Source organism: Drosophila persimilis, unplaced genomic scaffold (assembly GCF_003286085.1).
Source record: "Drosophila persimilis strain 14011-0111.01,24,50 unplaced genomic scaffold, DperRS2 tig00000579-arrow-pilon, whole genome shotgun sequence".
NCBI lineage: Eukaryota > Metazoa > Arthropoda > Insecta > Diptera > Drosophilidae > Drosophila > Drosophila persimilis.
In genome coordinates this window covers 2,132,491-2,143,903 of record NW_020825322.1, presented here as the reverse complement: position 1 = coordinate 2,143,903, position 11,413 = coordinate 2,132,491, and the positions used below count along the sequence as shown (strand labels likewise).

General features: G+C 46.1%; 1 protein-coding gene across 1 annotated transcript; it reads right to left on the bottom strand.

Annotated features, from left to right (window-relative positions):
* Nucleotides 1-2,853: 2,853 nt before the first annotated feature.
* Nucleotides 2,854-3,787, bottom strand: LOC6598531 (casein kinase II subunit beta'). The gene is made up of 2 exons (XM_002023691.2): nt 3,182-3,787; nt 2,854-3,118 (listed from the first exon to the last, which is right to left on the bottom strand). The coding sequence occupies exons 1-2, from the start codon at nt 3,730-3,732 to the stop codon at nt 3,043-3,045; spliced, it is 627 nt and encodes a 208-aa protein (XP_002023727.1). The 5' UTR covers nt 3,733-3,787; the 3' UTR covers nt 2,854-3,042.
* Between the last annotated feature and the right edge of the window lie 7,626 nt (nt 3,788-11,413).

The window sequence follows — 11,413 nt, the reverse complement described above, 5'->3', positions numbered from 1 at the left end:
CAGGACCTGCTTTACGAGGGGCTCTGCTCAGCTACTCGGGCCATTTTAGGTGGCACTCTTCTTTTCAAGTTTATGTGAGGTTATGTTCAGTTTATGGCTGGCTTACCTCCCCTTCAGGGGGAACGGTGCAGCACCGTCCGTGTCTGGGTAAGTGCTGCAAATTATTTGGATATAGAAAGCTAGGGACAGGACAAGGGTTGGCGACACAGACACCGGGTCCCAGTTGATCAATTTGATTTCATTTTCAGGTACAGACACAGCCAGAGGAAAAGAACAGGGACAGGTACAGGTACAGTCAGGCATCGTACATTTGGTAGGTATAATTTATCCTTTGCCGCATATTTTCCCTTAAATTGATTACATTTCTCATTCGCTTTCAAATCCGATTCAAGAGGCTGTGGCCATAACAGATGCCTGATCTGCCCTCTATATATATTATGTCTGCTGCTCATTTGTCATTTCTGTCTTTTGAAAAGTTCCCCATACTTGCACGGACTCTCCTCCCGCCATATTCCGAAAGTTTTGCCAGATTCCCGGCGTCGATTGGTCAACCGTTTGTTGGGTGGTCATTTCCGCTGCGGCCAATTGATGGCTGATTGGCTGCGATGGCTCGGCTTCGCTGCGTGTGGGTGGACCGCTGCAACTATTTGTTGCATACTTTATGCCCCAGACCCCCCCCTCGTCCGCGGCCTGCGCCTCTACTTTGGCTCTGTCACCCAATCGACAGCACACGCTCAAAAAACTTCGATACGCGTAACAGCCGCATCAGCCCACCGTCACCGTCATCGTCATCGTCACCGTCACCGTCATTTAGCCGTAATGCCCCTTCGTGCATGCCCTTCTTGGTCGTATTCGTATTGCCTCTGCTGGTTGTTATGACGCCGGACTCGTGTCCGTTGCTTCCACCTGTTGGCTGATCAGCTGAAGGACCGCCCCAGTCGAAGTCTGGATTTCCTTTCCCCAAAGCCGCATAAGGGGTATAGGGAAATCATACTACGAGGAACGAAGCAGAACTGAAGGAAAATGCAATATGGAGTGGTGAGAATATTACAAAACAGAGAAAGTACAAACACTAATTAAACTAATTTCAAGTGAGCAAATTGTCGAAAGCTGATTCCATTTCCAGATCGTATTGGAAATTCGATCGCCATTCCGCTATTTTAAGGCCTCAATCCTGGTATGGAAAGGTATTGCCCGACATTGGCCATATACTCGTTCCGGATTCCTTTACCCACCGCCCCCTTGGACTCCCTGGGCTCTGGAAAATTATTGCCTTTCACAATTACAATTGTAATGGAGAATGAGAGTTTTACGGGAGAATTCAACTTTTGTGCGTGGCATTGAGGGGCAGCCAGAAAGGCAAAATGCCGTCTTTTGTTGCCTCCACCGTCGATGCCGTCGATGGCGATGGCGATGACGATGTGGATGTGGATGTGGATATCGATGCCGATGTGGATGCCGACAGGACAGTCGCCAGCAGCTGCCGCCAGTCGCCTGGTTATGGCTGCACTTCCTCCCCTTTGCAGCCAGTCGCAGTCACACAGCGCCTTCCATATGTCGCCTGCCATTGGGTTCAATGCGGGCTTTGTTTTTGTGTCCTTTTTGCCAAGTGCAACGGGAATTGGTATTGCCATGGAAACGGCACAAGGGAATGCACATGGAGATGCAAAACCAGATACAGATGCGAGTGCGGATACGGGCGGACCTGGACCTGGAGCTGGAGATGGAGATGGGAGTGCATCGCTGTCATCGTCGTCGCTTTCGTCGCTGTCGTCGCAGCTTTTGGGCATTAACCGCGCTAACGATGGAAGCCGGCGAAGGGTCGGGGCCTGCAATAAAGTCAGTTGACTTTATGAACGCATTTGATTGTTTTGGCCATTTGCATTTGGCCATTTCAAGCGACATTTTGCTACAAAACGGACAGCAAGAGGATGGGAGAATGCTTGCCAGAATGGCGTAAAAGATTGAAGGCACACGATATTCTTGGTAGAATGGAGATGGAGAAACGTAAGGGACATTATTTAGAATACCAATATGCCGAACACATGGTTCAATCCTTAACCTAATAGATCTCTGAAGCATTTTCCGTTTTATAGAGCATTAACGATTAATGAGTTGGAGTTGGACGGCAGTCGGGACGACCAACATCAAAGCGTATACAAAGAAAGTGCCTTATTTAAACAAAGATACATACATATGTATATCCTATGATTTGTAGATGCAGGAATCAGCTTCAGCGGCCCAATATATATTGATTGACTATCAGATGTTGTTTGTTTGGGGTTATACAATGTCCTTTTAAAGGAAAAACCGACCGAACCTTCAGGTTTCAAAATAATTTCAATGGAAAGTGGATCAGACCTTCAGCGTTAGTCGATGTATATATGCTTCTTGCGGGATCCTGTGCACACAGCTGGAACTGACAAATATTCGCCATTCTAAGATGCCTGGTAAACTACATACATATATCCTTTAATTGGAATGGAGGATTTTGACAGGAAGACCAAAGCAGACTGCGATCTCTTTCTATTTTGTCCCGCAATTGCCTGAGAGCTGGGAAAAACATAGAGAGAAACCACGACCTCTAGTTTGATCTAATGTAATGTTTTCTCTCTTATCTCACACCAACAACAGCCGTTATATCTCGCTCCTCTCCGACAGGTGGCAAAGACTGCACGGCGAACAGTGTGTGGGAGAGAAAGAGTAAGCACATGGAAGGAGTAGCATACGCATGGTAAATTAATTTGTTCCTTATGGCCTTTATAATCTGTTAGATATAGCCCTTCTCTATGATTCTGAAACAAAACTTAAAACAAACTCGCCAGATTAGGAGATCTGTTAGATACAGTCCTTTATAATTATGAAAAGCAACTTGAAGCAGACTTGTTGTAGTGTAATGTTGTAGGATTCAGCACACAGTGTAATTGCCCTTGCAAGACGGACAGGGGAACGGAAACACTTCCGTTTCTTAGCACAAATCGACCTCATTTATGTTAGCACGATTTGATGCACGGAGAATTTTGTTTTGAGGCGACATTTATTCTAAATATCAGTTTCGTCCAGGCCCTTTTGTGGCCCAGTGCGATATGCCAGTGGATGGATCTTGAACCCATAAAGTCTGGGGAATCGAACGGGTATATGAATAAAAATTAAATCATAAATAGATAATTTTTCAACCCACCTGGGCACAAACTTGGTCTTTGAACGCTTGGGTCGCGCCTCCGGCTTGACCATGAACAGCATTTGGGGGAAGTTAGTGCCGAAGAAGGCGCCATCCAGGTTGCGATGGCGACCGGACTTCGGAGTGTAGATGTCGTTGCACTTGGGGCAGTAGAGACGCACCATTTCCTCGCCGGGAGTGTCGCTCAGGCCGATGGGCAGCACGTGCTGGCGATGGCAGAAGACGCGTGGGCATGTTCCAAAGACGCCCTTGTGGAACTTCTTGATCATCAGATCAATGCCGCGATCGGTGAGGATGAAGCGGGCGTGGATCATCCCGTAGAGCTTCTCGGCGCTTTCGTCCACCTCGGACTGGGGTCCATTATCGGAGCGGGACCCTGAGTTCAGGTCGAGGATCACATCGAGGGCGCTGCTATAGTTTCTCAACTCCGTGTCCAGGAACATCAGGTTGAACTTGTCGCGGATGTACTCCTCATCCACGAATGCAAAGAACTCGTTTCCGCGCTGCTTGCAGAACCATTGTATCCAACCGGTCTCGTCGGATTCAGTCATTTTTGTAGAATATTTTATTTTCGTCAGAGATCCGTAAACAATAACTGTATTTCGGCCTCTCTGTTAGTGAGAGTTTTTCCAGCAGGACTACTTGATTAAAAATCACAAAATCTGTTTTCGTTTTCATAGGCTCCTTGGCCTATTCAGTTCAGACTATAATTTTCAATTGATATTTCTAAGCCGACCTACTATGATGCCGAACAAAAACGGAATGCTTCTTTTCGTGGAGATTCATGCGAGACTTTAATGCGTTGTATGGAGGATGCGGATTAGTAGTGGAGGAGTTTCTGGATCATCAAGCGACAGTGTAGGCAATCAGTAGATGGGGTATACGACTTGGGGAGCAAGCAATGGATGACCAAATGTAATTCCAGCCACCAACATATGTATTATTATGGTATAGAAACCTAGAGCTAATTTAAGCCATGTTTGCAGGAAGAAGCGGCGAGTCTGCTCAGCTTGTGGCAGGATATTTGGAGTGCACAACGAACCAAACAAAGTACAAAAAGCTTCCATTTAAACTCAAAATTTGAGTTTATTTGAAGTACAGTTCAAATGAAATGGCTTGAAAATAGACCCCGCTTAAAATGGATTCTGCACATCTCAAACACATGTCCAATCAGTTGGGGGAGTAGTCGTACCCAGGCAGAGCATGAGAAACTTTCGTCGAGCAAAAAGTTTGAATTGCTATTGACCATTAATCACTTATTGGTGAATTGAAAAGATTGAAAGCGTTCTATGAAGATACTGAATATACAGCGCAAATACGAGTACGTGTGCAGGGTATGGGTACTCTTGTATAGCTAAATGAGGGACTTCTGGGCGAAACAAAAATACGTCCCTCACAGACACTAGTCCGATTGAATGGGCCATGGTAAAAGTTTCATTAAAGCCGTAAATGCGAGCGTAAAAGCCAAGAAAAAGACGAATGGAGCGGGATGGAACAGAGAGAGAAAGAGAGGGCCAGCCGTAAATAAAAATCCAAGAGGAATGCAAAACACAGTCAACGGAGCCACACATACGCGTACGCGTAGGCCCGGCTACGGCTACAGACATGCTCTAAAATGCGCATCCAGAAGAGAGTGTGAAAAGGACACACACGCACATGCATACGCACACACTGAGACAATAATCAGGAGGCAGGCTATGGCTCTGGCTCTGGCTCCTGACTCTGATTGTGGGCTCTGACTTACTCCGGGTCCTGGTTCCTGCTACGGCATCAGTTACGGCTCTGTCTCTGTATAGGGCCTTGACTGCCATTTGCAATCTTCATTTCCATCATCATCTGCGCATCTCTCGCATCATAATCAACATGAAAATCAAATTTGAATTTATGAAGCACCAGAATGGTGCAGAGCGGTGGAGCAGTGGCAGGAGCACGAATAAGGAGCAGCAGAGGGAGTGTGCTTACATTTCCTCATTTTGTGTGCTTTTTTTTTTGGTTTTTGGTGCCCTTTCAGTGGGTTTTATGATTTTGAGCAGATGGTTGCCAAGCACAGAGGCATCCAAAATAGATATACCTGCCATAGCTTTGTATAGAACGATCTCTTGATAAATAAGTACTTCCAAAAGAACCAAGTCATCTACTAATCGAACAGCCATGTGTAGTATAACATATAGATTTCATGGGAACGATTGAACTGTAAGTGTATTAAACGCTTCGGGGCCATAGGCTAGCGTTCCTTTGTTGTTTTTTTCGTTGTGCCAGCGTTGTTGTTGGTGGGGCAATAAGCGGCAAAACATGCGTTGCATTCAAGCCACATCGATGTGTGGCTGGGAAGGGAAGGAAAGCGAATGAATGCGAAGGGCAGACATAGGGATACCACTAGATATCCCATATCCCAATGGGGGCTTCAGTCTGCCTCGCCTCATTTATTCATTTGCTGCAATTACATTCGTTTTCCTTTGCCCTGCTCCGACATACATTCGGCATTTCGCGTCTGCTGCCGTTGCTGTTGCTGTTGGAGTTGTTGGTGTAGTTGGTGTATTGGTGTTGGTGTCATTTGCTGGTTAAATGAAATCATTTAGCATAGTTTTCGGCGCCCGGTGGAGAAGCCTTTACGACGTACCATGGATTGAGGGTCATATTGATATTAAAGGGAATATGTGTGGAATTGGAAAAGGGAGCCGTCTGGAGATATTGCGGCATCGGAAAGGAAGCGGGTGGTGGAGATGGTCCGAGTGAGATACATAATGATGAGTTGGAACTCTAGGAAGAGTTGCAAGAACGGGACGAGTGTGGGGAAAATAAGAAGAGTGGATATAAGCTTAAAAAGAAGATTTGACAAAGGCCCAAAGCAGAACGGTATGAGATAAAGTAGCAGAAACTTCAAAGAAAGTACAGACATTTGCCGAAGTTTAAGAGAGATTCAGAATATCACCGCAAGGAAGGAAAAAATAAATAAACATTTGATTCCAAGCCTGTCAGATTGGATCCCAGAGATGCATTCAGGTGAAAGAAATTCAAGAAGGGAGCCATGAAATATAAAGTCAGATCACTAACGACTTGAAGTCATCATCCATAAATGTTCTATGTGGCTTCCCCACATGTTCACTTGCGGCCTATTTAATTCCATTTCCTATTAAATTAGTGCCTCCCCTCTACTCCAATCCACTTCATTCCACTCTTTCATCTTCTCTCCTCTCCTAGGTATCTTTCTCTTTTTCTTATAATAGATTGAATTGAAATTGGACTTGGTCTTGGGGCTGCTTTGTGTTTGATTCTAATCTCCTTTTGTCGCTGTCTCGTCTCACGTTAAGCAAACATTACGTATTACGTATGTACACTTACGTCATATACTTTTACGTTTGATTGTTGCTCGGAACGGTGCCAGTGTGGTGTGTGTGTGTGAGTGCCCAGGATAAGTATCAACTAAGCAGTGGAAATCTGTTGTTATGGCTAAAAAGCTCAAACCCACGACCTGCCCTGTGCTCTGTGCACTGTGCTCTCGACTCTCTCTCATCCGCCTCCGCCTCCGCTCTTCTCCCATCTCTTACTGTTTCTTCTGCTCCAAAGTATATTGATACGAAGGTGAGCCAGCACCCGCGGTCCTCGTGCTCAATGAAGGTAGCTCTTGGGGACTGCCTTACCTTCTGCTTAAAGTAGCTTGCAATACTCCCACTTCAACCGCCCCTCTATCGCCCTTTGGCCCACACTTCTCTCTTTTCTCATGTGCTAAACATTGTCAATGCCATTGTTCTTTCTCTTATTGTGGGCCAAAGCCATATGTGTTCCTGTCTTTCTCTGCTTTCTGTGTATGTGTGTGTGTGAGGGGATGCTTCCCCCTCTAACCCCTGTCACCCCCACACCCTTATCAGGCACTCTTCCCCCCTCGCCGTTTGCCTGTCTGTGTTTGGGTTGCTGTTGACTTCGTTTGTTGTTAAGTTTATCTCGCACTGCACTTGTCTTGTTCTTATCTGGATCCTGCTCCTTTCCCTCGTCTCTGGCTACCATTTCTCTCTTTTCTCTCTTCCCTGTCTCTTGCTCTCTGTCCCTCTCTTCTCCTCCTGGAGGAGGCTCTTTCTCTTTCTCTTTCTTCGCCTCTTGATGCCTTTGTTGGGACCTGGAGCTGTTGTTCCTATTGTTGTTGCTCCTTTGCTGTCAGCTGTTGTTTGGCCTTTTGTTATTATTTATTTGTATTGTAGAGTGAAGGGTTTGTTCCCCACTCTCCACTCTCTCTGTCTCTCTCTCTTTAGCGGCACCTTCTTCAAGGCCAACTCCCTGCCATATTGGCTCGTAAATTTCTTTTTTTATTATCAGTTTAAATTTAATTTATCTCAATGGTTGAATGGGAGTGCTGCACAGACCGTTGTGGTGCAGAGAGGGACTTGCTGTGGTGTGCTTTGGTTTTGTTTGTTGTGTGGGGTCGCAGGTTAGGGGTGTGCGGTGTGTGGTGTGGGGTGTGGGGTGGTGAAGGACAAGTGCAAATGAACACATCAAAATCAAAATGCCAAAAACCCGACGAGCCCCGTAAAGTATGCAGCACAAAGGACGTGGGATAGCCCTGTGTGTGCGGGTATCTGTGCCTGTGTGGCTGTATCTCTGAGTCTTTCTGTGCGAGTGTGTGAGTGTGTGAGCGTGTGGGTGGGTATCGGCGTGTGGTTATATCCGAATGTGTTTGTGTTGCCATTGCTGATGCTGTTTTTCCCGTTTGATGCGTAACTTTTGAACTCATTTTATCGTTAAGATTTCGTTTTGTGGCCTTCAATTTGAATTCTTTTCGCTTTTGCTTTCCCTCCTCCGACTTTTCCCTTTTATTGGATATGTGTGTGTGTGTGTGTGCGATGACCCTTTGGAGACCTATTAACCTAGCGACCCCTCTCGGTCACGCCCTACGAATACTTATTAGACTGTAATCAGCTTGTGGCCGGAAAATGGGCAACTGGTGGTCTGGTCATCCAGCAATTGCTTTCTGCCACCGCTTCGATTTCGATACGGGCACTCTGATTGCGAGGGTTTTGGTGGCGTCCATCGAGGCCTTCGAGAAAAGAGTCGGGAGAGGGCAACTGTTAATCAGAATGGGGCCCAGACGGAGGCGAAGGATGGGTGTAATGGTATGCCGTTGTGGGTGGTGCATCATCAACGGCAATTTCAACTATAATTTTCATCTAATTTGAATTGATTTGCCTTTGGGACGGAACCTGATCGGATTTGGGAATAAGCTTGGCTATCATACCCCCAAAATGATATGTAAATGGGAATGGGGGAATATTTTAAATTTGAGAGGGAATTTGTAGAACCCTCAAAGGTGTTTATATGCACATTTGTATATAGTAATCGTCTAGGTAAATGGAAATCTCTGTGGCTGATACATTGACTGATCGTATACTCTGTGCGGATAAAGAAATAATAAAGATTATTATTACATTGGACTGTCTCTTTTTCCATCATTTCCAACCAGGAGGGGTGTTTGAATATCGTTTTCTTGATCTGCACATTTTTCTATAGTCATTTGATCAGTAGCTTTAAGCCTTCTTCACTTTGAATCTACAACATTTTTCCAATTTCGTGGTCTTTGCTTGTACGGGTATAATTCGATTATGAAGTCCTTACACTCGATATATTTATGTAAAAGCAAACAATCTATGGCAGTCATCATGTTCTGCGGCCTCCGCTTCGTAGGCCTAAAGGACTTTCATCCATTCAGCTCGGCCACCATCCTCCTCCTCCTCCTCCACGTATTCCAACAATTCATTTATATCGATGCATATTCTGCATCGTGGAGCCTGTGGAGCCACAAAAGCAGCAAAGAGCAAAAACAATGTGAATCCTGTTCGGGAATGGCTCTACCCTCCTCTGTCCCATTTGTAACCCAAAATCTCTTTCACGCTCTCTATCGCTCGCTCTCGCTTTCGCTGCGGGACTCCGCCCAGCCTCTGTCCAGCCGATGTCCAGGCTCTGTTCTGGTGAACAACTGCAGCAGGTTCCGTACTGGAATTAATTTTGATTTCCTCGCCATCGCGGCCACCCCCCCCCCCTACCGTTGGAAAACAGTAGCGCTACTACACTCCCCCCAATGCCCGCAATGGCAATGCCCCTGCCACGCCACTTGGCCGTGCCTTTTATTGTTGTCGGCGTTGTTTGTTGATTGCCGTTGGTGGCTCCCGATGTCGCTGCTGCCGCTGTTGCTGCTGCTGCTGTTGTTCTTGCTATTGTCATTGTGCAATTGAAAGTCAAGCCATTATTTTTTTCCCGATTTCTCTGTATACCCTCGCCGAAGGGTGCATCAACAGGCAGAGCAGAGAGCATTTGCTATCCCTTTATCTCTAGCCCAATTGCCGATTAAAGGTTGATTTTGCAGGAGAGCTCAAACAGGATATGCCATTCGGATAAGCTGCTGTTAAGCAATGATTTTTCCACTCGATGCTGTTGTAAAGTCTATCCGCTTGCAAGGGTATTGCCTTCTTCGATCCGATGTCGGGGGCTCCTGACTTTCTTCCTTGCTTTCTTTCTTGTTTTTCGGTGTTGCTGCTGTTGTATTTTGTAGCCTGCATTGTTCTCCACTCGTCGCCAGTCAAAGGCTATCGCCGTCTGCCTAACAAACAGTATAATGCAGAAAACGAATTGTGGGTGGCAACGCAGTAACGTAGCAAGCCAAAGGCTCTCCGTCCCCTCCCAGCAGTGGCATTGGCAGCAGCAGAAACGACACTTGCCTGTTCATTGTTGTTAATAAAATTGGCAAGGAATGTCAGCGATTTCATTGTAAAAGAGTGCGCAAAAAGGAGTAATAACAACAAGAAGAAAAGTGTAGCTTTGAGGGCCGGAGCCTGGAGTACCCTTGCAGGGTTAAATGTATACTAAAACAAGGAACAACACATCTTATTTATGTTATTTCTGAGATACCCAATGGTAAGGGTATAAAAACATGAAATGAAAACCCGAGGATTGCGGCTTTAAGCTTCTAAGTGTTACTTAGAAAGGGAGGGGACAGTGGGGGCAACGGATGGTGGCGACAACCAGGGGAAATGCCTTATTAAAACCTCAGACAGAACTAAGCTGAGGCTAAGGACATGCCACAAAGGCAGCCGGTAGAGTTTATTAGGTTAATTCGTTACATAATAGCCGGCGTTGCCGGTGCCACAACCCCGTGGCTCCCCGTCATTGTTGGCTGCGAACAAAGAGCCAGGACGGTGACACAGAGAGCGGCCCGAGAGAGCAAGATCGAGAGCTTAACGGGTAGCTAATAGACGGAAGATAAACCACGGAGGGATCGGCAGTGGGAATTGTCAGAAGTACACATGGACATCTGGAAAGCCCTTCGGAGAGGCGCTATGACCCAATCAGCTGTCTATATCCTGAGCATAGCCAATATTCATAAGTGGCTAAGTTACTAGGAGACCTTTGGGCGTTGTCCACTGTCTAAAAGCCTCAGCAATCACTCCAATGCAAGAGATGCGGCTATTTGCATATCCGATGACTAATCGATGGGCTTCAACAGAGTGGGAAATGTGAATGTGTGTAACCCAAAACTCGCATGGCATGGCAGGTAACCTGCAATCTGAACAATGTAACTGCCAGAACAATGCACACATTTCCAGGCAGAAATTAGTAAGGAGAAACTTGCCATAATTAACGCAATGTAAAATCAGCTTAAGTCTGAATATGAATTAACTAAAGCTGGAAGCTGGAGCTCGAAAGGGAGAAGAAAACGAGCAGATTATGTGCATGCCAATCGATTTCACGGCGTCCCATGGTGCGTATGCGTAATGCGATAAGTTTCACTCCGGGATCCAGCGACAGGCACAGGCACCGACACACCGACACTGCCACAGCCACTGACACAGACGGCCAGTTTGAGTAGTCGACAAGCAAACAACGCATTGAAGTCCAATACCCTTTGACCATGCAACAACAAAACAACAAAAAGTAATCTCTTTCTGCGATACAAAAACAACAAGGGGCTGAGTCCCTTTTGAGCCGACCTGAAAAGCAGCGACACGTGTGTCCATCCACAACTTTATAAACTTATAAGCTTACCCTGTTCCAGGTATGACCCCAGGCCAGGTCATGTTGCCAACGCCCATGCTCACGTCCATGCCGCAGTCCACCGTCTCCACCGGCTCCACCTGAGCGCAAACAAAAGTTATACGAACATTATATGAAAAAATTTGATTTCCTCAGCAATTCCATAAAAAAACACAACAGCAGCTCAACAGGTTCAGTTGGCCATAGACTTTTGAA

What these genes read in the sequence shown, in the direction of transcription:
- LOC6598531 (XM_002023691.2), bottom strand. Translation starts at nt 3,732, where the DNA reads ATGACTGAATCCGACGAGACCGGTTGGATACAATGGTTCTGCAAGCAG. An exon ending in AAGACCAAGTTTGTGCCCAG is followed by an intron (nt 3,119 to 3,181) that starts GTGGGTTGAAAA and finishes TCGATTCCCCAG; the next exon opens with ACTTTATGGGTTCAAGATCC.